Source organism: Notothenia rossii (assembly GCF_949606895.1).
Source record: "Notothenia rossii genome assembly, contig: scaffold_62, whole genome shotgun sequence".
In the NCBI taxonomy this organism is placed as follows: Eukaryota; Metazoa; Chordata; class Actinopteri; order Perciformes; family Nototheniidae; genus Notothenia; species Notothenia rossii.
The window spans coordinates 265,227-292,531 of NW_027639587.1; the positions used below are offsets into that span (position 1 = coordinate 265,227).

Sequence of the window (27,305 nt, forward strand, 5' to 3'; positions counted from 1 at the left end):
TATGAAGAGGTGTAACAATACATTGGTATGTGTAGGCCTACTTTAAGATACATTAAACAGAAGTCTGCCTCCTCATCTATCCCTGCCTCTGTCCCTTTTTCTGAGTCTGTCACTTCATCTGCATCCCTCACATTCATCTCTTCTTCGCCTTCACTTATGTCTTCATCTCCTTTCTTTCTCCGGTGACCCTCCTGCTCTCTCCACCATTAAGCAGAGGAAGCCACCGAAGGAGATGAAGTCTTCTCATCTTTCATTCCCTTGCTCCTTTCCTCTTATTCAGTTCTCTGCAAATATCTACAAATATTTCCATTTTTACCCTTCTTTATTACTTTTGTTGAATCACTCAAGCTACTCTGGCCTGCAAGATTATGTGATTCAAGAAGTGTTTCGCCGGCACAGCGGATATCACGAAGATTTCCATAGGAATGAATGGACTTCTGGTTGGTGCTCCTCTGTGTACACACGTACTGTATGTGGAAACGAGGCGTAACAGTCTTAAACAGCGGCACAAGCCGTTAGCCAGTGTTAAATAACAACAGACTATCAGCTGTTATCAATCCTTAGGCTAAACATGTTGTGATATCAGGCAAACACAAGTTAGATCAAAGTGAAAAATATGCCGGTAAAAAACGGTAGATGCAACAGTGTTCTTGATTAGAGAGACCTACTGCGGTGGCTATCGCTATCCAGAAACCCTTTTCGGCACTATGTTTCCAAATCCTACATTTAAACTGAACAATAATATTAATTTATTGGGAATATGGATCAGGGGATGTTGCTTGTGTGACAGTCAGAGAGTGAATTATTACTTCCAGCAGCAGCTCCCGTTAGTAAACAGTAGGCTAAAACGCTGCTGTGACACGAGCGGCGTACCACTGCCGTTGTCGGCAAATGCTGCTAAAACTGTGGCTAAAAGTTTACTACGTCACTCTGGATAACAGTAATAAGGCATAAACTGTGTGTCAGGTCTGGAGTTGTACATTGTTGATTTTCGTCTTTATTATACACCATGGACTACAAATGATTACGGACTCTTACATGGAACGCGTCACAGCAAAGAGTAGATTTTAGCCTCTCAGCGGCTAACTCATAGGGAGTTTTTGCCGCTACAGGTGGTTCTTCAATTCAATTTGGCTTCGTAAGTATAGGAGCAACATTAAGTTCGGTCCGTCAGCTCCTAGTAGGCCGCCATTGTTGATGATATGTACAATATACGTAGCGGCTTAAGCGTCGACGTCATGAATGTAGCTCCTTAATTGTAATACATTTTTAAAATGATGCCGAAGTAACAACATACTGATACCGGTTCGTAAAAACCATGAGTTAATGCTTTGACAACTCTGCAGACAGACGGCAGGCGAAAAACCTTTTAAAATGCGTGTTTTCTGAATGGAGATCGGCTAAGCCAACGTTATATATGGTCCGACTGTCCACACTCACAACAACGGCCTACAGACATAAATAAACCAGCGACTGTATTCACCATGACACAGACAGTCTGTGGTTTGTACTTCTTTCACTTCTGTCTAGTTTCTGAACAGATACGAGGAGCTGTGAGCTCTGAGGGCTAACAGCTAACGGCTGATCTTGGTTTTGTGGTTCGCATTGAAGATGACGTCACGGCTCCGCCTACACTGCGTTACTATAGTTACTGCCCCAGCTACTAAACTGTAATGGAAACGCAGCATAAAGTGAGCCTGGCCTACCAAGGCCCAACTATACCGTACTAAGCCGTGCGAGGCCCTGCAGTGTAAATGCGCCATAATAGGTACCCAACTGCGAACGGGCTCCGAGCCAACCAAGCACCAGCACGGAGCTAGAACCGAACTGGTTTTTGGTGTGAAAGGGGCATATGTTCCTCTGACACTTTTCTTATTTTGGATTTATCCATGGTTAACACACTGAGAATAGGATGATCTATCTTCAGGGATATGCACAGAGCCGGAGACTGGTGATGCATAATAATAGAGGCCTAATGATAAAACCATTTTTGATTCACTATCACCTCAAACTCACGCATGAAAATGTTCACTTTGAAAGATTGTTAACTGTGCTAAACATATTTTTTTAAATATCCGGATTTCCATGATATTTATTGTCAAAGCTACAGGGAACTCCTGCAGAAAAGCAGAAGCATGCAGCTCTATAGGAATAGCATCACATTGCAATGGGTTTTTATTTTAATATATTTAATATTAATATTGTATAATTCATATTTAAAAATGAAAAGTAGAATCAAATAGTTGTTTTCTTCTACTTTATCAGTTATATGGGTGTACAGTTACATTGTTCAAATATATGTATATATATCTATATCTATATAGATATATATATCTATATATTGTGTATATATATACAGTTACATTGCTCAAATATATGCTCTGCTCTAGTGCAGAGAGAGTTCACAGCTTGTACAGAGTGGGGGAGGGGGAGGTGCTGCAGCTGCAAGTTGCAAGTTTAGTTTGCACCATGCTTTTGCACACTTTGCAAACAGTATTATTAATGTTGCATTCATGGGGAATGGGAATTACACTTTCACTGTTTCTAGTTCAACATGAATGTGCAAGACTGCTAGAGTGCCTCGTGTTGGAGTCATTATTTCATGATTAAACATCGTTTTAAAATGTCTAAATACAGTCAAGATTTTTATTAAGAGCGACTTCCTCCTCGTGTGGCATTTTTGAATAATTTCAAGTTTTACAATGGATATTTGTCGCTCAGTTTTGTACTCTCGTATTGACATTGAACGCATCATCGGACCAGTCTCCCGAAACACGCATGAGGTCAGGAGGACGAGAGAAAACCGGAGAGAGAATTACACAGTTTTACAACTATTTAAGGTAAGACCATTTTCATGTTTTAAGCTAGTCTAAAGAAAAGTGTTTGGTAAATTAAGTGTGGGCTGGCCGTCTGGTATATTTACTGAATTACGCTGTTTAGCTAACTACATTCAATGACTATGCTAGTTGCTAAGCTAACCTCTGAAACACGGGGCTTATTTCAAGGTAAAGTGTTTGTCCATCTCTCAATAAGTTAAACCAGACGTGTGTAGGTTTCAAGTTACACTGATATGGATGGAGATTTGCCTTAAAAGTATTTCTGTGACCAGATAAATAATGTGTGTAAATGTTTAATGTAAATATAAGAAATGCAACTCTCAAAACTATTTTGCAAGTATAAAACACCCACAAAATGATCGCTTTTCTGCGAATTTTGATTTCAAAATATGTAATTCACCTTAATCGTGTATATCAGATTAGTTATTATTTTTGAGGGGTGGGGGGTGAATGCAGTCAGCTGTCTGTCTGTTCCGGAGCAAAGCAAACTGCAGACAGGCTCCCGCACTAGCAAAATACAGACATGACATTCGTGTTCATCGCGAATATTACCGGCTAACGGAGAACACTCTTCAGCTCGCCAAGATGAGCAAACTCCTCATGGCAGTTGAACTTGCAACTGATGTCTACAGAGGAAAATCACTCGATGAAATATATTTAGACTTAGAAAGTAAGTGAAAGAATGAGATTCCTATTAAAACTAAAGTGACGTTTGTGGCAGCATGAGGTGATTAACTTAACAATGTTATTATAATTTGTTTTGTCAACAGTGGCCATTCCTTCAAAAGAAGGAGCTCAACAGGCGGCACAACATAGTGAAAGTGATGTCCAGGTCTCTGGTAAGATAACTTTTTTACCACCTCAAGACTGGATTTTTAACATTATTGTTTAATCTGCAAAGTACTTTCTAAATTCATCTGACATACTGTCTCCAAATACCTGAAAAGAATCATGATTAAGCCTCTACCTGTTTTGTTGACAGTGGAACTGTCAGATAATGAATCATAGTTCCTGCTGATTTGTTCTTTCCTTGCAGAAGAATCTGATGTTCTGACATCACTGCAGAAACGCTCAGATGAGCCGAAAAGCCCTAAGACACCAGGTACATTCTTTCTCATTTTTGTTTTCTTCTGCTTTTGTTTAGCAACTGTGCACATCAGTTACATTAAACTAAATAATTGTATTGCGATTATATTTCAAATAGCTCAATTGGCAGGGCCAGTATAGTAATGCCAAAACATTAAAAAAATATAACAAGCATCTGTACATATATACATTTATATTTTGAACAAAAGCAGAACAACACGTTTTCTTTTCAAGGAAAACAATCTACTGTTTTGAAAATGAACAAGCACATTTCATTTACATTATAAAGACTAAAATAAAAGATGGGAGATTTAGGCCCAATCGCAAATCACCCCCTACACACTCCCCCTCCGTTTGCGCGTTCAAGCGGAGGGTCCGCCATATTGAGGGCTGTTCCAAAGAAACGAGTGTGGAGCGGTGTGGAGGGGGAGTGGGCTATCAAGCCCTCAAACAGCGAGTCTGCAGCGGTGCTGACTTGAGACCGGTCTCTACCTAACCGGAGTCACGCTGTGTGTGTCCGTCAGGAAACACGCTGTTTACATGTAGTTCCAGCAAACATCCACTGATAAACTGTGATGTTAACAACCTCATGATAACCTCATATGTTTTAACTCAGGATCATACCTGTAGTCTAGTAAAAGGTAAATGTGTGCATTTTATTATAAAGTTGTGTATATTTACAGACTGTTGCAAAAGCTAAGAAGCTTATAAACATTAGGTTTAAAACTAAAATAATTTTACAAAAAAGTAACACAATGAAAGATGTTTTGAGTTTTATTTGAGTTATTAATTTAAACTTTTTGTCAAAGAGATGCTGATTTGAAACCGTTGTACATACAGTTACGGCATTTCCTGTTTCTGCTGGAGAGAGAGGAGGCCGTCCCAAAGCTTGCTGCTGTATTTATACCCTTAACCCTTAATGGAGGGAGCCTCGTTTAGCTGCTAGTGTGGCTACAGTGTCACTCCGTCACGGAGGGGTAGGGTCGAGGGGGTGATTTGGGATTGGGCCATAATGTGGTATGTGAAGTGCTTCCTCCACACTGTCACATAGATAATTTAAAATATAATGTTATAATATAATATACAGTATAATTATGTTATATTTCTCCTCCTGTTCTTTTCTTAAAGGGCCCTCTAAAGCAAAGCGGTCCAACACTACGGCTACGGCTGAACTAATGGAGGATTCAGAAGGTATGAACATCACTTCAGTTTATTGCCGGGACATTTTGATATCTGTTAACATGATGATTCAAAGCTAATGCTAAGGTGATTTCTTCTCTCCTTGTAGAAGAAGCCGACCTGACCTCCACCAAGAGACGCTCGCAGGAGCCAAAGAGGGCTGAGACAGCAGGTACATTTCATGTACTCACAACAGGATTATATCCAATATCCATAATATGAATAGACACAATCTATAGAGAAACACATTTAAGAAGTCAAGATGTCTATTTCTGCTTGACCTGCCCTTTAGCAAGGCACTAACTTCTATTTAAGCTTTATTTTGTCATAAATCTATATTTACTTTTTTTAAATTTGTGTTTTGATGCTTACAGAGATAACGGTTGTTAGAGATTTTTATACTACCAAGCTGCCACCAAGCACATACACTCAAAACCACAATTCATCCATAAACAATATAAATTAATTTGCTGGACTGAATAATTGTTCCAACAGTGAGGACGACCTCTTTTACATTTGTGATTTCTGTTTCAGGTGTAAAAGGAAGTCGCAGGCCTTGGACCTCTGAAGAAAAAGCAGCAGTCCGGCGCCAACTCGGAAGGTTCATCACACTACAAAGGGTGCCTGGAAAAGAACCGTGTGTAACGGCTCTGGAGGCAGAACCTGTGCTGGAAGGTTCATCACACTACAAAGGGTGCCTGGAAAAGAACCTGTGCTGGAAGGTTCATCACACTACAAAGGGTGCCTGGAAAAGAACCGTGTGTAACGGCTCTGGAGGCAGAACCTGTGCTGTGCAGTCGGAGCTGGAAGGACGTGAAGAACCAAGTTCACAATTCCATTACTGCCCAAAAAAGAAAACTACTGTAGTTAATTTCAGAAGTGGGTAGAGAGGAGATGAGAGAGAGGAGAGGAGTTGGTGAAGATGAGAGAGGAGAGGAGAGGAGAGGAGTTGGAGGAGATGAGAGGAGTTGGAGGAGATGAGAGAGGAGAGAGGAGTTGGAGGAGATGAGAGAGGAGAGAGGAGTTGGAGGAGATGAGTTGGAGGAGATGAGAGAGGAGAGGAGTTGGAGGAGATGAGAGAGAGGAGAGGAGTTGGAGGAGATGAGAGAGAGGAGAGGAGTTGGAGGAGATGAGAGAGGAGAGGAGTTGGAGGAGATGAGAGAGGAGTTGGAGGAGATGAGAGAGAGGAGAGGAGTTGGAGGAGATGAGAGAGAGGAGAGGAGTTGGAGGAGATGAGAGAGGAGAGAGGAGTTGGAGGAGATGAGAGAGGAGAGGAGTTGGTGGGGGGTAGTGAGATGAGAGGAGTGAGGAGAGATGAGAGAGGAGTTGGTGGAGGGTAGTGAGATGAGAGGAGAGGAGTGAGGAGAGATGAAAGAGAGGAGTGAGATGAGAGGAGATGAGAGAGGAGAGGAGTTGGTGGAGGGTAGTGAGATGAGAGGAGATGAGAGAGAGGAGAGGAGTTGGTGGAGGGTAGTGAGATGAGAGGAGATGAGAGAGAGGAGTTGGTGGAGGGTAGTGAGATGAGAGGAGTCGGGGGAGAGTGGTGAGAGGAGGGTAGTGGGTGAGGGGAGAGGAGTTGGAGTGATTGTAGTTAAATGTTATGACATTAAAGATGCCATCTTGGTGAGTGAAACTAAACTCTTCTGAAATTGTAATAACTAAACAATGGAATAATCAAGAATATTAATATTGTCAATTAATTAATGTGATATCAACCATTAGGGTTGGGTATTGTTTTTTTTCTTTTCGATACCGCTCCTTAACCTATACTTTTTTCTTTCTTTTTTGAAAACTCCGGGAGAAGAGAAAGATGTTTTATTTGAACTTGAACAACATATTAACTGTAAACAAAGTCAACTTAAATATATAAAATTAATAAATACAATTCACATAATAACTAAAACATACACTGGTCCACCCATCACATGTAATAGCAGCCTTACTCACTTGTGATAACATTTTGTTTTTCAACCGAGTACCATGTAGGAATGAGCGTATTTGACAGATCATCCCTGGTAGCAGTGTTCATCTCTCTGAATTAAATACATTGGAGGATATTTATGAGTCTTTTGGACTTATTCTGACAAATTGTCTTAATGGCATAGATTGTATACACAAACAAATATTGTTTTCACATCACTTTGTTTTGTTATGACCTAAACCATGGAGATTCCACAGTGGAAGAAGGATGCAGTCCCTTGACCACACATTTGGTCACAGCCCTGTGTAATTCATCCACCTTGTCTTTAGTCAAATTGGCCTTCTTTGCCAAGGTGAATGGGGTCCTTGTTGTAGCTGGAGAGTCAAAAATACACAAATAAATCTTCAATATTTTACAAAATGTTTTTGTACTAGTATACATGCAAGACTTGAAATCAACGTTACATTACTAACCTGAGGAAACACTGCTGTCTTCATCATCAATAGTCTCCACTTTGCCGGGATAAATAATTGTCTCCAAATTGCCGTGGCCAGGGATGCCCACCCTGCCGCATGATGTGCTTGGCACTGGTCACACAAGCAGTCAAACACGGTGCATCCCGTGCGTCTCCAGGTGCTTCATTAAATTGGACATGTTCCCCCCTTAACACGCAATTGTTAAGTGACAAAAATGTCATTTTAAAATATTATAATTTGTATTTAATACAATTGTACCATTTAATTGTTTTTATGATGCTTACTTTTGGCTGCAAAATGCTGGACTTGTGTTTCCTGCTTTGAAACACACACACACTTCCGCCTAGCAACAGCCTAGCAACAGCGAAAAAGGTCCTCACAAGTACCTAAATTAAATATTTGATTTACTTCGAGTTTTTTCTAATCTGAAGTGATATTCTGACTCTCTCCCCCCTCCTAGTTGTACTTTAGTTGTTTGCACCATTCCAGCTTCAGTGGAAGTGGTGGGCCACACAAACCATGTAGAAACACATGGTCCTCACGAAGGCCTAGAAACACGTGTGTGTGTGTGTGTGTGTGTGTGTGTGTGTGTGTGTGTGTGTGTGTGTCTCTCTCTCTCTCTCTCTGTGTCTCTCTGTGTGTGTGTATATATATGTGTGTGTGTCTCTGTGTGTGTACGTGTGTGTGTGTGTATGTACGTGTGTGTGTATGTACGTGTGTGTGTATGTACGTGCGCGTGTGCGTGTAATATAAACTCTACAACATTCTTTTAATGCAATAAACATTTATTTCAAAATTATTATGTTTTTCTGTATTGTTTGCGCAAAATGTACAACTTCAGAACATATTCAAAGACACAAAAAAAAGGCCTAACCAGCCTAACATTGAAAGTATTTTCCAATGGTTTTATACCAATTTCCTTATGTTTTTCTGTATTGTTTAAACAAAAAAATGTACAACTTCAGAACATATCCGAAGACAAAAAAAAAGGCCTAACATCAGCCTAACATTGAAAGTATTTTCCAATGGTTTTATACCAATTTCCTTATGTTTTTCTGTATTGTTTAAACAAAAAAATGTACAACTTCAGAACATATCCGAAGACAAAAAAAAAGGCCTAACATCAGCCTAACATTGAAAGTATTTTCCAATGGTTTTATACCAATTTCCTTATGTTTTTCTGTATTGTTTTAACAAAATGTACAAGTTCAGAAAATATCCGAAGACTCAAAACAAAAAAATACTTAACATCAACCTGACATTGAAAGTATTTTCCAATGGTTTTATACTAACTTCCTTATGTTTTTCTGTATTGTTTTAACAAAATGTACAAGTTCAGAAAATATCCGAAGACTCAAAACAAAAAAATACCTAACATCAGCCTAACATTGAAAGTATTTTCCAATGGTTTTATACCAATTTGCTTATGTTTTTCTATATTGTTTAAACAAAATGTACAACTTCAGAACATATCCGAAGACACAAAAAAAAGGCCTAACATCAGCCTAGCATTGAAAGTATTTTCAAATGGTTTTATACCAACTTCCTTCGGAGAGCAGATATTCTATTTTTGACGTAATACTTAACAGCTCTCCAGTCCCTATTTGATAGGGCTTGTGGTTCGGCAGAGATGCAATCCTCACAGGCCTCTTTTCCTGGAACCTGATTCATAAATATCCATCTTCTCAAGTTTCGTTCCACAGCAGCAATTTCCTCAGATGTCCAGATGCACTTCACAACCATTTCTTTCCCTAGGTGGACATTAAAGAACATGTTATAGGTTTAAGAAGCCTAAGAGTCAGTATCATACAGTTATGAATCTCTCTCAGGTTTACCACAAGGTGAGTTTCTTTTTATTTCCTACTTCTTTACACATGCTCTGAGTGTTAGCGATGTTAATGTAAACACAGACTATATAACTTCCAGAACACATCTCACATTCATTGATCCATAGCAAGAATTAATGAGGCACAGTCAGAGAATACATTAAATGAATTGCTAGCATGAACATATGTCATATAGTTTAAAATGTACAGTATTGTTATCAGAATTAGAAAATAAAAAGGTATTTCTCATGAAATGTTTGATTTGTCAAACTGTATAAAAAAGGGATTTATTTAAACGGTCATTGCTGCGTTATCCTCTTTTCAACCTATTAAACAGGGAAACAATCTAACCCTCATTGTAATATTTTTTAATGACTTCAAGTTAAAACCAAACGGGAGGGCCCCATGAGGACAGGATTAGAAACAAGTGTGTGTGACAGGTTTCTGTAACAAGTCCCACCAAGGCTAAGGGAAATGATCACCGTTTGAAACATGCCTATGCTCAAATAGTATAAACATATGCCTACAACAACTTGAGTTTAGACACTTAAAAAGCATTGCTAAAATATTTTTAAATGACTTCAAGTTAAAACCAAACGGGAGGGCCCCATGAGGACAGGACTAGAAACAAGTGTGTGTGTGACAGGTTTCTGTAACAAGTCCCATCAAGGCTAAGGTAAACGATCACCGTTTGAAACATGCTTATGCTCAAATAGTATAAACATATGCCTACAACAACTTGAGTTTAGACACTTAAAAGGTATTGCCAAACGGGAGGGCCCCATGAGGACAGGAATAGAAACAAGTGTGTGTGACAGGTTTCTGTAACAAGTCCCACCAAGGCTAGTCTAAAAATATCAAACCAATTCAGTTTCCTCTGTCAGATCGTTCCAAATCACCCAAATAGAAACAGGATTAAAGCTGTATCAGAAAAAGAGATCGAAAAGAAAGTTCCTGTCTTGGTATGGGGACTACATAGTGAAAGGCACAACATAATGAGATTGTGGAGACAGCTCTACATTACTGAATTACCTCGGTAGAAGAACGGTCTGTTGTGGATGTTTTGAGGGAAGTCAACTCTAAGGGGAGGCTCTCCTCCTCAACTGCCTCTGGATAATACTGCTCATTCGTCACCTGGAATTTAGATAAAACAAGAATGCACTAAGAAGATAGTAAACATTTATGTTGAGATATTCATGAGTTACCACAGTTAGCTAAATCAAAAAACTGTTTCTGAGACTAGATTTGGATCAAAGCAAAGTCCTGGCATTATTCATTACTGTGGTCTTAACATATCATAAATGGATTGCATTAAAATGACCCCTTTCAAACATGCACAGGCTCAGAGGGTGTAGAATGATGCCTAAAACAACTTGAGATTAGACACTTAAAAGGTATTGCCAAAATATTTTTAAATGACTTCAAGTTAAAACCAAACGGGAGGGCCCCATGAGGACAGGACTAGAAACAAGTGTGTGTGACAGGTTTCTGTAACAAGTCCCACCAAGGCTAAGGGAAACGATCACCGTTTGAAACATGCCTATGCTCAAATAGTATAAACATATGCCTACAACAACTTGAGTTTAGACACTTAAAAGGTATTGCCAAACGGGAGGGCCCCATGAGGACAGGAATAGAAACAAGTGTGTGTGACAGGTTTCTGTAACAAGTCCCACCAAGGCTAGTCTAAAAATATCAAACCAATTCAGTTTCCTCTGTCAGATCGTTCCAAATCACCCAATTAGAAACGGGATTAAAGGTGTATCAGAAAAAGAGATCGAAAAGAAAGTTCCTGTCTTGGTATGGGGACTACATAGTGAAAGGCACAACATAATGAGATTGTGGAGACAGCTCTATATTACTGAATTACCTCGGTAGAAGAACGGTCTGTTGTGGATGTTTTGAGGGAAGTCAACTCCAAGGGGAGGCTCTCCTCCTCAACTGCCTCTGGATAATACTGCTCATTCGTCACCTGGAACTTAGATAAAACAAGAATGCACTAAGAAGATAGTAAACATTTATGTTGAGATAACCCGCTGCTGCAGATACACGCTTTACAACATCAGGAGGATACGTCCCCTCCTGACCCAGAAAGCGACGCAGGTTCTGGTCCAGGCTCTCGTCATCTCACACCTAGACGACTGCAACTCCCTCCCGGCTGGTCTACCTGCATGTGCCATCCGACCTCTGCAGCTCATCCAGAATGCAGCGGCTCGTCTGGTCTTCAACCTTCCTAAATGTTCCCACACCACGCCGCTCCTCCGCTCTCTTCACTGGCTTCCAGTAACTGCTAGAATCCACTTCAAGACACTGGTACTTGCGTACCATGCTGCGAATGGATCTGGCCCTTCCTACATCCAGAACATGGTTAAACCGTACACCCCAGCACATGCACTCCGCTCTGCATCAGCCAAACAGCTTGCTGCACCCGCACTGCAAGGGGGACCCAAGTTCCCATCACCAAAAACACGTGGGTTTGCTATCCTCGCTCCAAAATGGTGGAATGAGCTCCCCATTGAAATCAGGACAGCAGAAAGCTTACACATCTTCTTCAGACTGAAAACTCATCTCTTTAGACTCCACTTCGAGCGACAGTGGTAAAACATATATGTATGGACATGTGAATGCAACAGTGCCTAGCTTAGCTGCTAATAACGTGACAAACGGTCAGATTCAGCAGTACCACAAGGTATACAGCAGCTAGCTTCAATGACCACAAAGTTAGCCAGAGCAATGCTGCTCACCTCCTTCAAAGTGAAATTAAAAAACTCTGCATTTTCTATATAGACATTAACATTACTTAATGTCAGCTTCGTAAAAAAAATAACATAAAAAATATTATTTACAATGGACTACGCTTAGCTAACAGACTAATTTCCACCACTCATGGACCACACTCACCTTTTCTCTTGAAATACTGGGTGACATACTGTCTTCCTTTAGTCCCTCTCTTTTCTTTCTCTCCTTTCTTTTCTTTTTGAAAGCCTGACTTTGTGAGTCATTGAGACATGGTGTTGTACCCTTAAAAAGGGAAATAGTGAGTGAGAGAAGTGAAGACATACAATCACACAGCTGAATCACTCGTCTGAATCGAGCCATCTTTAAAATGAAGCTTGTACATTTACAATGAATACACTCAAATTTCAGGACCAATAATTATGACTAAATTCTCCTCTATCTTTAGCTCTTTAACAGTGGTAAAAAATATATTTATGGACATGTGAATGCAACAGTGCCAGGGGTAGACATTAAGGGTGAATCATCAGTTCTTCCTCATTTACTCAATTCTTCATATTTGGTTTATTAAAATAATGATATTGTGGTCATTGTTAAAAAATGTCAGCAATTATTATGAGTATTATTATTTGTATAATGCGCTTTCTGCCTTCCTGTCATTAGGAGTTAGAAATGTAATGGCTATGTAATAGATTAGATTAGAACCTTCATTATCCTAAACTGCTGGGACATTTCCCTAAAGCCAATACCTTTTATATTTTCTACTCTTCACTTACTTTTCAGCATAGGTCGTCATTGATGTATAGAGCCGACAGAAGACCTTGTTTATATTGGCATCATATTGAGAGGTGCAGTGACGCGTCCTAAAGCCAGGAAGTATAAGCTGCTCGTTTCCTCGACAAAAAGCAATGGGATTTCTCCAAAGGGTTTTGGAAAATAGTTGGAAATAAGCTCTTTGGAAAAAAAACCTGTTTGATAAATGCACATTTTGTTCAGCCGGATAATTTCCACATGTCTACCCTACTTTTATCATTTTCAAATAATAAATCTAATCGATAGATTATAAAAGGGTTTTAGGACACGTCACTGCACTAGAAGCAGGGTTCTTACACCTTTTCCAAAGTCAAATTCAAGCACTTTTCAAGCATTTTCAAGGTGCATTCTCAAGCTTTTCAAGCATCTTACAGCTGTTGTAAATTACATATTTATATACACATACTCAAATGATTATTTCCCTACCTCACATTAAATCAGATTATCTTTATGCTGTAAACAACCAAATGTGTGCATTCTATATGAGGATGAAAAATTAAAGAAAAGAAAACTAAGTTTAATATTTCAAAATGAGTGACCCATCTGTACGTAGACTGGGCCTCCCATATAACCTGGCTGAGCCAATATAAAACAATCAGCCGAATAACTTTTCAATACATTATTGATTACTATTTTTTAGGTACTTTTAGGTTGGCAGTAAACACAAGTCAGAGGTAAATGGTGTACTTTTCCTCCTCTACATGTATTTAATACCTTCAGTTACTTCACAGATGTGGATGAATGATGTGAAATATAATCAAGTGTTAAATCAGACTTTAGTTCCACCTGGAGTAAATCCACAAGCTACCCTGCAGTATACAAAGTCATTCAAACTAGCTGCACCTTACTTCTATTTTCACTACAAGATCTGAGTACTTGTACTTTTACTCAAGTACAATATATGAGTACTTATTCCACCTCTGGTAGCGTATTAGCCTGAATTGTAGCCACAAAATCACGCAGAGCTGCATAAAAATAGACTTATAATGGTAACAAGTGGAAAATAATATTTACAAATGTGTACAATGATTTGTAGGTAATTTTGACTACTCAAGACACCTGACTTATACATATTCAAAGGAAGACTGTGTTCATTCTACAATTACATGGGATTAACACTAGCACCTCCATTGGGTCAATTTCACCCACAGCTGTTTTTTTTATTGTATGTAACTTTTTTTCAATAAAATATTAAAGTCTCCCAGTCCGCGACTTTTCCTGAAGGTGTGTTATGTAGCACCCTCCGTTGTTAAAAAATTTCAATATGAAGTCAGATTGAAGAAATCGCCCAAAAAATTGCCATTTATACCTATTTCCGCCAGCGGGTCATATTGACCCCACCCCTTTTCACGCTATTGATTTCGCGTGTAAACCATAGGTGTAAACCTATGGTGTAAACATAAACATGACGTGTTGCTATAGCAACACCCTTTGTCTCCTGCGGTTCCTTATAGATTGAGAGAGAGGGAGAGAGATATAAAGATAGATATAGATAGATAGATAGATCGATAGATAGATAGATAGATATTGATAGTGACAGTCTGTAGTGAAGGAGCGCACTGCGCAGCAAACAGCTGTTTGCTTTTCACCCAACAACGACAACCGCCTCACGAAACGCTATGTTGTAGTGTTAATAAACGAAACAATTTAACAAAATTGCTTGTCAAAATATCAATACCACAGGACCATTTTTTTTTTTTAAGTGGCCCGAGCGGGCAAATTGAAATTACGTTATGCTGGCCGGGGTGTCTAAATAGTGCTTCAGGGACAGCGGGCCATTTATAATGTCGAGCCCTGTATATCATATGAAAAGCTGAGAGTCCACAGATTCTATTGGTATACGTTTCATCCCTGTGCGATCAAAATAATATTAAACTTGTTTCGGCAAATTCAGATGATAAATACAACTTTGAAGCTTGTAAAGGCATAATTACAAGCGGAGAACGGAGTAATTTAACGTCACAGCAAGCGTAACAACAGCCGGTGTTTCTTGTGAGTGTTTCCCCGGTACACAATACACACAAACGCAAAAAATACAAACACACACACACACACACTCGCGAGCTTCCCCCAGACCAGTAATACAAACTAAAATGTGTCTTCGGGTCAATGTGACTGATTTCGATAGAGCAAGTCACATTTGGTTTAGGCACGAAACATACTACCAGTAGAAATACATTGCTTTTAAAATCGTTCTGTGTCGAATCAATAGATTATATTTTGTGACTATAACACAAAATGCCGTGAGACTGGGTTGAATTACAAGTGAGTGCTTCATCCTCTGAACACCACAGAATGGCGACTGTAACGCACATAACATAGGTACGCAACTCTGAAATGATTGTCCCCTGCAATTATTATCCCTCATTCAGCTTGCTAACGTTAGCTTAAACAAACGTAACATGCAACGTTAGCCTAATCTAAAATGCTCTACTACGGCGTACCTTTCATGTGGCTCGTCAGCGCCGACTCTCCCATCGTTATTTTTTGCAAACTTTGCAGGAGGCTACTCGTGGGCTTGACCCTCGTCTTATCCATGGCTTGTATTTGTCTTCTGCTAGCCAACGCTCGTTAAAACTGCAACCTCCTGGCATACTGTCATCTATCACTTATCAGAATGCCCAGGTCACACACCTAACAAAAGCACTTGCAGGTCGCGCGCATAGCGCGGGAAGGCCGGAGCGGAGCTGTTTTATGTAAAAGAGAAGCAATTAAGCTGGCTCCGACTTCTTTATTTTCTTTTAATCTAAAAAGCGAAGTAAAGCATTTACATTTTCAAGCACTTTATCCCAAATTCAAGCACCATTCCCAAATTTCAAGCACTTTCCCAACCTTGAAAACACCACGTCAAATTTCAAGCATTTTCAAGGATTTCAAGCACCCGTACAAACCCTGTAGAAGCCAACTCCATCGATCACAAGCTGTCTGAAACGTTCTCTCCCTCTTCTTCTCATACTCCCTGTCACTCTCCTTTAACTCCTCCGGTGACTTTCTTTTATTTGAAGATGTTTTTTTGCCCGGCGCTTGGCCGGTTACCGCTGGTATTAAAAACATTAATGGCGAATGGTTAGGTGGCGCGATAGTCTGTACTAGTGAAGGAGCGCGCTCCCGCTCACGAGAGCCTGCTCGCGGGAGCCTGCTCGCGCTGCGCTACGCAGCAAACAGCTGTTTGCTTTTCACCCAACAACGAAAAACGACTCACAAAACGCTATGTTGTAGCGTTAATAAACGAAACAATTTAACTAAATTGCAAGTCAAAATACCAATACCAAAGGACAATTCTTTTTTTTAAAGCAATATTTTTAGTGGCCCGAGCGGGCAAGTGGAAAGTACGTTATGCTGGCCAGGGGTGTCTAAATAGTGCTTCCGGGCCAGCGGGACAATTATAATGTCGAGCCCTGAGTGCCTAGCTTAGCTGCTAATAACATGACAAACGGTCAGATTCAGCGGTACCACAAGGTAGGCTATACAGCAGCTAGCTTCAATGACCACAAAGTTAGCCAGAGTTAGCAAGAACCTTCAAACAATACAACAGAGTGCAAAATACACACTTTCCTCTCACAACGAACCACGGTGATGTAATACAGATGACATATATAACATGGGTTGATAGATGTATAGTTCTTTGTATACTGTAATTACCTTAAAAAGGGAAATAGTGAGTGAGAGAAGTGAAGACATACAATCACGCAGCTCCCGCCGTCGCTCGTCTGAATCGAGTGAGGAAGAGCGCAGTGATCCCTCCCACTGGAACCCCAAGGCATTACCAACAGATTAACGCACAATCAGCCCATACAGTAGGATACATCTATCTCCCAGAATAGACTAGTCTTGTCTGTCGCAATGGCACACACGTAAGTATTAGCATCCCTGCTCACATGCTAGAAAGTGCCGTTAGGAGGTGGAGGCGGGACCAAACCATTACATGTAAATAGAGGGGGGTGTACAGAGGCTTTGGATAATTAACTTTTGGAAGAAAATAAGTTAAATGAATTGTAAGTTTAGTGAGTACATTATCAATATAACGTTATATTAATGTTAATTATTGATGAATGATGAAAGGATACTTAAAAAATGTTTTCTTAATGTTCTAAAATTGTTTGGACCCCGTGGTGAGGGTGTTTGGGGTGGCCAATAGGGTGGCCAGGATTCAGCTGGGGGTGGCCATAATACAGATGACATATATAACATGGGTTGATAGATGTATAGTGCTTTGTATACTGTAATTACCTTAAAAAGGGAAATAGTGAGTGAGAGAAGTGAAGACATACAATCACGCAGCTCCCGCCTTCGCTCGTCTGAATCGAGTGAGGAAGAGCGCAGTGATCCCTCCAACTGGAACCCCAAGGAATTACCAACAGATTAACGCACAATCAGCCCATACAGTGTAGGATACATCTATCTCTCAGAATAGACTAGTCTTGTCTGTCGCAATGGCACACACGTAAGTATTAGCATCCCTGCTCACATGCTAGAAAGTGCCGTTAGGAGGTGGAGGCGGGACCAAACCATTACATGTAAATAGAGGGGGGTGTACAGAGGCTTTGGATAATTAACTTTTGGAAGAAAATAAGTTAAATGAATTGTAAGTTTAGTGAGTACATTATCAATATAACGTTATATTAATGTTAATTATTGATGAATGATGAAAGGATACTTAAAAAATGTTTTCTTAATGTTCTAAAATTGTTTGGACCCCGTGGTGAGGGTGTTTGGGGTGGCCAATAGGGTGGCCAGGATTCAGCTGGGGGTGGCCATAATACAGATGACATATATAACATGGGTTGATAGATGTATAGTGCTTTGTATACTGTAATTACCTTAAAAAGGGAAATAGTGAGTGAGAGAAGTGAAGACATACAATCACGCAGCTCCCGCCTTCGCTCGTCTGAATCGAGTGAGGAAGAGCGCAGTGATCCCTCCAACTGGAACCCCAAGGAATTACCAACAGATTAACGCACAATCAGCCCATACAGTAGGATACATCTATCTCTCAGAATAGACTAGTCTTGTCTGTCGCAATGGCACACACGTAAGTATTAGCATCCCTGCTCACATGCTAGAAAGTGCCGTTAGGAGGCGGAGGCGGGACCAAACCATTACATGTAAATAGAGGGGGGTCTACAGAGGCTTTGGATAATTAACTTTTGGAAGAAAATAAGTTAAATGAATTGTAAGTTTAGTAAGTACATTATCAATATAACGTTATATTAATGTTAATTATTGATGAATGATGAAAGGTTACTTAAACATTTTTTTCTTAATGTTCTAAAATTGTTTGGACCCCGTGCTGAGGTTGTTTGGGGTGGCCAATAGGGTGGCCAGGATTCAGCTGGGGGTGGCCATGGCCACTCCCAGCCACCCCCCAGCTCCGCCACTGCTTATAGGGGGACAGTGCTGCTGAGCCTGAAGATGGATATGTTGGTCCTGTTACCAGGGGGAGGGATAACTGATTTAGTATGAATAGCTGATAAACATGTACCTGCATTTAATGTCAGCCAGAAGAGCAGTGAAATGAAAAACCTCTGAATTTTCTGTGAAGATATTAACAGTAGCCTACTTAATGTCAGCTTAGTCACATGCTTTCACTCTGCTAGAAAAGTGCTGCGTTTGGAGGCAGGAGTCTTAGGACCAAACCATTACATTTAAATAGAGGGGGGTGTACAGAGGCTTTGGATAATTAACTTTTGGAAGAAAATAAGTTAAATGAATCGTAAGTTTAGTGAGTAGCCTACTACGCAATATAACGTTATATTAATGTTAATTATTTATGAAAGGGTACTTACATTTTTTTTCTTAATGTTCTAAACATTTTGGGGCCCCCTGCTAGTCATGGGCCCTTAGAATCGTCCTAACCTTTCACCCCCTTACGGCGCCCCTGATAACAAGAGCAGTGCATTTTTACAACAGCAAACAATAGCATTTATTATGACTTACCACAAACATTTCCCATCCCATTTCAGATCAAACAGGAACGTTGCTTCTGTGTCACTGTAGTTTTTGGTGTTGGCATCATCCTGGTTGTAAAGTTTGCCCCGGTACTCAAGCACAAACTCTCCTTTTGTGAAAACTTTAGCAGCAAACACACCTCGACCTTTAAAGTAAGAAGAAATCTTTATTACATGATTCACTTAAACATATTTTTAGTTTGAAGCCATTATATTGCAAGTTAAAAAAAGGAGATCTCAATGTGAATTGAGGTCAAATCTCAAGAGTTAACTTTAATGGTATTGAAGACAACTTTGGAGAAAAGGGCAAGAACCCCTCAGTCTTCTTTCACCTTTCTATCAATAAGCCAATTCAAGTAATTCACAGCACTACAAAACTAAGATTTGCTCTTCTCCAACATAGTTTTCCATGCAAAATTATCCAAAAGACTAAGAGCAGCAATAGACAACGCAGGAGACAACAGTGTGACATGCCAATGTACAAGTAGCACCTTCTTATGTTTGTAAAATAGAGAATATGTCTGTGTTAATCCATATTTAACCCAGTTGGAGCAGAATGAAATCAGATTAAATATTTATTTGAATACAAAGAATTATTAATAAACTACAGCCATGTGGGAAGTTAGAATGCAAGGTTTACATATTCACCTGTTTCTGAGACACATGACATTAAAAATAATTATCAAAAAAAGTTTTATTTAAATATAGAGGGATATGTTTAAATCACAACAAGTGTTGTAAAAAAATGAAGACTAAAAAATAATAAATAATAACCCAATTGTCCCTATAGATGCTTATATATTATGTATTTAGACTAATAACTTTTTGACTAAAACAGTGATTGGGGTAACTATTTGTATTATTATTAGGGCCGGGACTCGATTAAAAAAAAAAAATCTAATTAATTACAGGCTTTGTAATTAATTAATCGCAATTAATCGCATTTTTAATCACATATAAATATTTGACCTGAGAACAGTGAGAAGCAATTTTTTTCACATGGATTTTAGTATACCATTGAATAATGACTGAATACATAAGCTTAAGCAACAAAACATTGTTTATTTTTTTTTCAAGGTGGTACTTAACCAAGACCAACAGAAAAGCGCAATTTTTGCCATAAAGTGTAGCAATAGCATATTTAGGTAAAACACAATACTTTCAAGTACATTCAGAACATTGTAAACCCTGACTATTGGAAAAAAAATCTAATCAATTTCAGTCCAACTCTCTCAATAACCTTGGCCAAAACAATAAACAGTTCAACATAAAGTGCCAGTTGCACCAACAACAGAATAAACAGTTCAACATAAAGTGCCAGTTGCACCAACAACATAATAAACAGTTCAACATAAAGTGCCAGTTGCACCAACAACATAATAAACAGTTCAACATAAAGTGCCAGTTGCACCAACAACAGAATAAACAGTTCAACATAAAGTGCCAGTTGCACCAACAACATAATAAACAGTTCAACATAAAGTGCCAGTTACACCAACAACATAATAAATAGTTCAACATAAAGTGTACAATTTAAAATAAAATTAAAAAAGTGCCAGTGATTGACCTCAATCCCTCCTATTCTTCCAATATCCTGATGAAAAATAACATCTCTCTGTTGCATAGGCCACTGTTTGATCAACATTTCAGTAACAAGCCCATTGGCCTCAGGATACCTCTAAGACTACTTATTCTCCTTCTTCTCTTTCAGCCAGTTGCTGAGACAAACTAGCCTGTTCACATTTTCAGAGCTCAAGGCTGCCCTCTTCTTTTGAACTATGTTACCTGCCAGTGAGAAAAGTCTCTCGCAAGGGACAGAAGTGGCAGGGCTGCCCAGATACTTGCGGGCCAGGGCAGAAAGCTGTGGATGGGCCCCCTCATGAGTGGACCACCACTGCAGTGGGCAGTCTGTCTCACTGATGGTGGGCTCTGCCCTGTAGCGGCCCAGAGCCCCGTTGGGCCCCTCTTCATCCTCTGATTCAGAGTCTGAATTAAACAGCAGGAGGCTCCTCTTCCTTGCTGGCTCCTCTGTGGGTTCTGGAGTGGCTCTGTCTGGTTCTTTTTGCAGCAGTTCTTCAACGCTGGTCCACACCCCTCCTCGCTCTCCTCTTGGTAGACACTTTAGGTCCTTAGAATCAGAATCAGAATCAGGTTTATTGTCACATCACAGATTTACAGAGTAAAAAGGTGGGTGAAATTCATTTTCGTACATGGTTCCCATCATATTGTTATTCCATAGAAAGAAAGAGGGGGGAGGGAAGAAGAGGGGGGGCAGGGGAAAGGAGGTCAAAAAGCAAGAAAAGAGAAAAACAAAGAAGACCATTACACATGTTACCTTAAAGCGCGGGTCGAGTGCTGTAGCCACCCTGAGCCATCCATGGTTGAGTGTATCTTGGCGTTGAGACAGGTCCTTTTTAAAAGGCAGCCTTGAACCTCACCACATAGGCTGGGTCGTCATCTGAGACCTCCACGGTGCGGGTCAGGTGGCGGAGAGCAGGTAACACAACAGAGCACGAGACATAAATCTCACCCCCAAGGAGCTCAGTCACATATCTGCAGTGGATAGTTTAGGAAGGTGATTTATTATTGTACCAATTAATAGTAGATTAAAAACAGTAGCAACTTTATACTATAGTCATATTGATATTCAGTACAATACATTTTGGAACAGCAATTTAATTTATACTGCACTATCATAGTCAATTCACAACGTTTTTCAAGGGACAGCAATGATGAATGAATCCCATTAATAAAACAGTTGGTGGGTGTTTACCTGCATGGTTTAAGGAGGGTCTCGAGCCTCTGCAGTCTGTCCCACTCTGCTGTAGTCAACATGGTGAGCTTGTGCTTCTGTTTGGCTAGAGTAGCCTTCACAGCCTCTTGGTTCTTCAGCAGACGAGAGATCATAAACAGTGTTGAATTCCACCTTGTGGAAACATCCTGTATCAGTGGCTCTTTGTCTTGTTCTAGTTCTGTTTGCTCCTTCTGCAGTTCCTCTGTGTTTGAGGGGCTGTGTTTAAAATGCCCCACTATCTTACGACATCTTGCCAATGTGCCTGTGAACCCGCTGTCAGCAAGGCAAACTGTGATGGTCCTTTGCAACGCGTGAGCAACACACGGCATGTGCTGGAATGTGAGCAGTCTCATTGCAGCGGTCATGGTTTGGGCACTGTCTGTTCCGATTGTGGTGACTTTTTGCGTGACTTCCCAGGCCTCTGCCACAGACTCAAAATCTTCTGCCACGTTTTCAGCAAAGTGCCTAGTGGTGGTCTTCTGGATGGTCAAGGCAAATGAGTGAAGACGCCACTTGATGTCAATAAAGTGTGCCGTCACACCGAGGTAATTTGAATTGCTTACCGAGGTCCAATGATCCGCAGTCAGGGCAACACATTCGGCTTTCTCCAATAAATTCACTTTATCTTCCTTTTCATTCTCATACAGCTGCTGGATTCTTTTCGTCACCGTCTTTCTGCATGGCAGCTCATACGTTGTGTCCGACGATGCGATTTGTAGTACCTTTTGCAGCCCCTTATCTTCTACCACTCCAAGTGGTCTACAATCGACTGCAATCCAGTGAGCCATGGAGTTGGTTATTTGTTCCGACGTGGACTTAGTTACCCTTGCCCTGAAACCAGTCATCTGGTTGAGTGTGGTTTGGGTGTGGGTCCTCCTTGTACTCGGTGTCGGGCTAACGTCCACGCTAGCTGCTGTATGTTTAGCATTTAGGTGATACTTCAGGCTTGATGTGCTGCGGTAATATGCAAATTCTTTTTTGCATAATTTGCACACAACCGTGCGCTTATCCACGCTTCCATCTGTCCGTTTTTTAAAAGAAAATTTCCCATCAACGGGGCCAACCAAAGCGGTCTCCTCTGCTTCTTCGTTCATGTTTGTTCACTGTGGTTTGTTGTTGTTTGAAGCCATGCACGTTAGTTGGTGCTCCAGTATAATCGGTACGCCTAAAACTCATCCAGTGAGAATCGTGCAAAAATAAGTGCGATTAAAATGCGTTAATTCTTTTAACGCGTTAATATTTGTGTAATTAATTAATCTTAATTAAAGCGTTAAAGTCCCAGCCCTAATTATTATACATGAACATGCTCAACTTCCATGTGGCCCATTGATCTGATGCCCAGCCTGACCTTTGTGGAGATTTCTAACATATGGTGTTTCTTTTGTTTTAAAAACGTGCGTTATACTTTTGTAAGTGGCTTATTACAAAACCTTGAAGTATTGGATTTATCGATGAAGGAATGTTTAGAAAATGTTACCAAATATAACAACATTTGCTTTTTAATAATTGCATAGATTTTTGATTTAAATTATAATACTGCCAGTAAGAAGTAACTTTTTGGAGTTAAAATGAACAAAGGAAGCAATGTTGGGATTATGAATTAAGATATTGTGATTTATTTTGCACTATTTGCTTGTGTTCATTTAAAAACATACAACATTGTAACTTAATTTATTAAGAAAAGTAATAGCTAGCTAACGTTCTCTTGCTAAAAAAGGTAAAATATCCATTTATTTACACCACTTTTACAGAGAGAAGTGCCACATGACAGCCATAGGTGCACTAAAAGTTTTCGCTTGTACTGCATGATGTCCTGAGAAACTCCCTCTTGAGCTTCTCAACAGGGCATTCAAGCAGTTATTTTTCTGCAGCATCATTAGGGCCCGAGCACGATGTGCTAGGACCCAACGGCGTCCTAGCACGAAGTGCGAGGAAACCTATTGTTATTGGTGGAATTATTATTATTATTATTAGGGCCCGAGCACGATGTGCTAGGACCCAATGGCGTCCTAGCACGAAGTGCGAGGAAACCTATTGTTATTGGTGGAATTATTAGGGCCCGAGCACGGAGCGCTAGGACCCAACGGCGTCCTAGCACGAAGTGCGAGGAACCTATTGTTATTGGTGGTATTATTAGGGCCCGAGAACAGAGCGCTAGGACCCAACGGCATCCTAGCACGAAGTGCGAGGAACCTATTGTTATTGGTGGTATTATTAGGGCCCGAGCACGATGTGCTCGGACCCAACGGCGTCCGAGCACGAAGTGCGAGGAAACCTATTGTTATTGTTGGAATTATTATTATTATGGCCCGAGCACGATGTGCTAGGACCCAACGGCTTCCTAGCACGAAGTGCGAGGAAACCTATTGTTATTGGTGGAATTATTATTAGGGCCCGAGCACGATGTGCTAGGACCCAACGGCGTCCTAGCACGAAGTGTGAGGAAACCTATTGTTATTGGTGGAATTATTATTATTAGGGCCCGAGCAGGATGTGCTAGGACCCAACGGCGTCCTAGCACGAAGTGCGAGGAAACCTATTGTTATTGGTGGAATTATTATTATTAGGGCCTGAGCACGGAGCTCTAGGACCCAACGGCGTCCTAGCACGAAGTGCGAGGAACCTATTGTTATTGGCGGTATTATTATTATTTTTAGTCGCCATCTTTCCTGTTTTTGAGGCCTTTAGGATGCTGACAAAGTTGTATACATTTGCACGGACGCCAGGACCCGTACAAATTGCAACATTCTGGAGTCAAAGGGTTCAAATTATTCAACCTGCTCGCTCGCGCCACCTATGAAAATCCCATTTCGGAATACATTTACAAAGTCACACCATAACTCTGAATGACCTAAAATTTGCACACATATCCGGGTGGACCTGCTCTACAAATAGAGAGGCGAAGTCCCTCCCCTTCCGGGAGCCTCCATGGGACCCCGGAAGCGGAAAATTATACATTGAATTCAATGGAGAGAGAAAATGTATCTTTTGATCCCGTTTGAATTGTGCCACGAATGACACATATGATGTTTGTCAATTTAAAAGAACATTTTGCAAGTCAAAAAAATTAAAATGTGTCGTAAAACTGTAAAGTAACACATTTTTTTGTGTTAAGCCGCTCAGTGAACTACATGTCTCTGGTCCCGCACAATACGCGTCACCAACACAAAGCTGACCGTCACATTGGCACATTTCACCTCATTCTTTCAGAATGAGAATAAAAGTATAAAACGAGGTGACAATTACTACAAGCCTGGGCACGTTGAGAGCTGTACATACACGAAAGGGGAGTTAGTCGGTTCTGTAAGAGCCAGCATGCAGGACCGGCTTTACAAGTTTTCGGTGAGTAATATGAGTGCAATGTTTAACGTTAATGTCAGTCAATAAGGAGGAGAATGAAAAAGAAGATGATGAACCACAGACCCGGCATATAATGACTGCAGTGTGCAGGGCTGTGTTAATTTATGTTACTGTTATCAATAGCATTAGTTGACTGAGAAAACCTTCAAGAAAAAAAGTTTAGCGATGTTACGAGTCGACTAGCATAATATGAACCACGGCTGTGATTGACAACCTGGACAGCCAGTCAGAAGCTAGAATGCCAACATAGAGAGCCAATCAGAACCTAGAACGGGTGTACTGTATACGGGTGTGTATGCTGTGGATAACATTAGTGTTAACAAGAACAAGGTACACTCCCGTGTTTTGTTTTAGTTGCTCTTCAGATTGAAGCGGCCAGTTTTATATCGACTATATGTGTGATCTCCTTTTTACATCTCGTTGTGTCATTTGAGTTTATTTGCTGTGTGTAGATTCAAGGATTTTGGTTATCTTGTCAATTTGTTTGGTTATCTAGGCACAGCTGTGTGTGACTCCCTCTGGTACACTGGTATGTGTTTTCCTAATGTAGAGAGCATTGATTCATTCATAAACTACACACTGAGTCTAGATCCTGACCAAATCCTTTTTTGTTGATCAAATGTTTTTCAAAAATGTAATACACATTTAAAAAAATACAATGTACAATCACAACCAATACAACACAAATTACAAAAAATTCAGAAAAAACAAACAACAACAATCAGACAAGAGGACAAAACTATGGAAAAATAAACCCTCCCACCCCCAGATCTGGACCATCCTTGTATTGCTCATTCAATCTATTATAGCATGTTAACAAACATGGTACTTACTTTATTTGTACAGATCTACATGGGAGAGGATGGATGGATGCAGAGCGCTGTCTGTGGTTGTGCACGGGGGATGTACAAATGCAGCCACGCTGCAGCATTGGCAATATTTGCCATGTGGCAGATCAGCTCCACAGAAGTTGAGTGCCAGTGGAGGAAGCCTGGCACTTCAAAAGTAGTCCAGCCGGTGTATCAACTCTACCGACAGCAAGAGGAGACATACAACCCACTGGCCAGAGACATCGCCACTGAGGAAGTAGACTGGTTCAGGTCTGCACTGAGGGGCGCAGCGTGGCATGGCATGGCTTTTGTCACCTGAGCCAGAGCTGCAGCCTCAACATCAGGCCATTTTCAACGTGCCGGAGCTGGTGAAGGAGCATGGGGGTCGGGGGCTTGAGGCAATTCTTGCCTCAATGCGACTGAGCAGAGACCAGCAAGCTGCCATCCAGACAGCCACCGTAGGACAGCAGACAAATCCTCAGTGGCAGTTACAAAGGCAGGGCAGGTTGACAGCCAGCAATTTTGGTGCTGTGCTGAGGTCGGGACTTTCATCCACTCCATGCGTGTCCCTCATGAAGAGGGTGCTTGGGGGATACAATTTAGACGGAGTCATGGCTGTCAACCGGGGAGTTGTAAACGAGGTGTGTTTGGCCAGTGTGTTTGGCCTTTTAAGTGTGACACATATGTAGTGATAAATGCTTCACCTGACCACTGTTCCTAAATAAAAAAAGTTTTCTGCATCGTCAGTCATTTTTTCCAAATAATTACCAATATTTCACAAATTCTTCATGTCAACTTAAGAGCACAGCTTTGTGTCAGCTTTGCTTGGTTCATCTTACTGGGGGGCAGCTACATGGATGTCGGTGCAGTCCACAATCATTTTGCAGTTGAAGGCAGAATTAATTTATTATTGACTCAGAATGAAGCACAACTTCATGTCATACAATACATTGACTTTATTTGTAATTGTGTAAAAAGATATGAGCATTTATTAGCAAGCAGGACCTGCAGGAACTGAGAACGGTGATGGATGGAGCTGGGAAGAGAGAAGAATAAAGAAAACAGATCAACTTTATTATCGGATATTAAAAATTCAATTTCAAAACAAGTTGCCGCTCCTACAGTTTTCTAGTATGTAAAGATGATTTCACATGACCTATGCAAAATATCACTCAATACATGTGTCTCTCTGGGGGGTGCATTGTGCCTTTGATGTATATAAATAATATACCATAACCAAATACTATTACGTACAGTGGAAATCAGGTTGCCAGAGCAGGTCAGTCCAGTGTGCATGTTCCTCAGGGTCTCAGCAGTTACAGGTGAGGTAAAGAAAATAAGAGAAAAAGGTCAGTAACAACAGTTTAAAGTAACAACACTGAATAATTATCTCTTTTAATAATTTTCTCTCAGTAATCACTCAACTACTGTCTTTCCAACAAACAGATTGACTCACCCTCACTGTCATCACAATGACACATGTCCAGAAGAATGTCATG

The 27,305-nt window shown here is 40.5% G+C and overlaps 2 protein-coding genes and 1 long non-coding RNA gene across 7 annotated transcripts; 1 reads left to right on the forward strand and 2 right to left on the reverse strand.

Annotated features, from left to right (window-relative positions):
- The first annotated feature begins 2,645 nt into the window (after window positions 1-2,645).
- On the forward strand, window positions 2,646-7,159 carry LOC307027638 (uncharacterized protein). Of its 5 annotated transcripts, none has more exons than XR_013804701.1 (8): window positions 2,646-2,840; window positions 3,608-3,676; window positions 3,874-3,939; window positions 5,052-5,114; window positions 5,212-5,274; window positions 5,637-5,703; window positions 5,825-6,033; window positions 6,154-7,159. XR_013804701.1 is itself a non-coding variant. In XM_079695918.1 (7 exons), the coding sequence occupies exons 4-6, from the start codon at window positions 5,099-5,101 to the stop codon at window positions 5,987-5,989; spliced, it is 432 nt and encodes a 143-aa protein (XP_079552044.1). In that variant the 5' UTR covers window positions 2,664-2,840; window positions 3,608-3,676; window positions 3,874-3,939; window positions 5,052-5,098; the 3' UTR covers window positions 5,990-6,033; window positions 6,154-7,159. The 5 variants fall into 5 exon arrangements, 1 of the variants encoding a protein (XP_079552044.1); XR_013804702.1 differs by having other exon boundaries at window positions 2,652-2,840; window positions 5,825-6,125; window positions 6,372-7,159; XR_013804703.1 differs by having other exon boundaries at window positions 2,664-2,840; window positions 5,637-6,033; window positions 6,154-6,268; window positions 6,318-7,159.
- On the reverse strand, window positions 7,079-8,101 carry LOC307027639. Its single transcript, XR_013804705.1, has 2 exons — window positions 7,497-8,101; window positions 7,079-7,397 (listed from the first exon to the last, which is right to left on the reverse strand). It is a non-coding gene; the product is annotated as an uncharacterized lncRNA (long non-coding RNA).
- Window positions 8,102-20,088: 11,987 nt separating this feature from the next.
- LOC307027633 (E3 SUMO-protein ligase ZBED1-like) lies at window positions 20,089-22,714 on the reverse strand. The gene is made up of 3 exons (XM_079695914.1): window positions 21,596-22,714; window positions 21,158-21,375; window positions 20,089-20,950 (listed from the first exon to the last, which is right to left on the reverse strand). The coding sequence occupies exons 1-2, from the start codon at window positions 22,708-22,710 to the stop codon at window positions 21,237-21,239; spliced, it is 1,254 nt and encodes a 417-aa protein (XP_079552040.1). The 5' UTR covers window positions 22,711-22,714; the 3' UTR covers window positions 20,089-20,950; window positions 21,158-21,236.
- Between the last annotated feature and the right edge of the window lie 4,591 nt (window positions 22,715-27,305).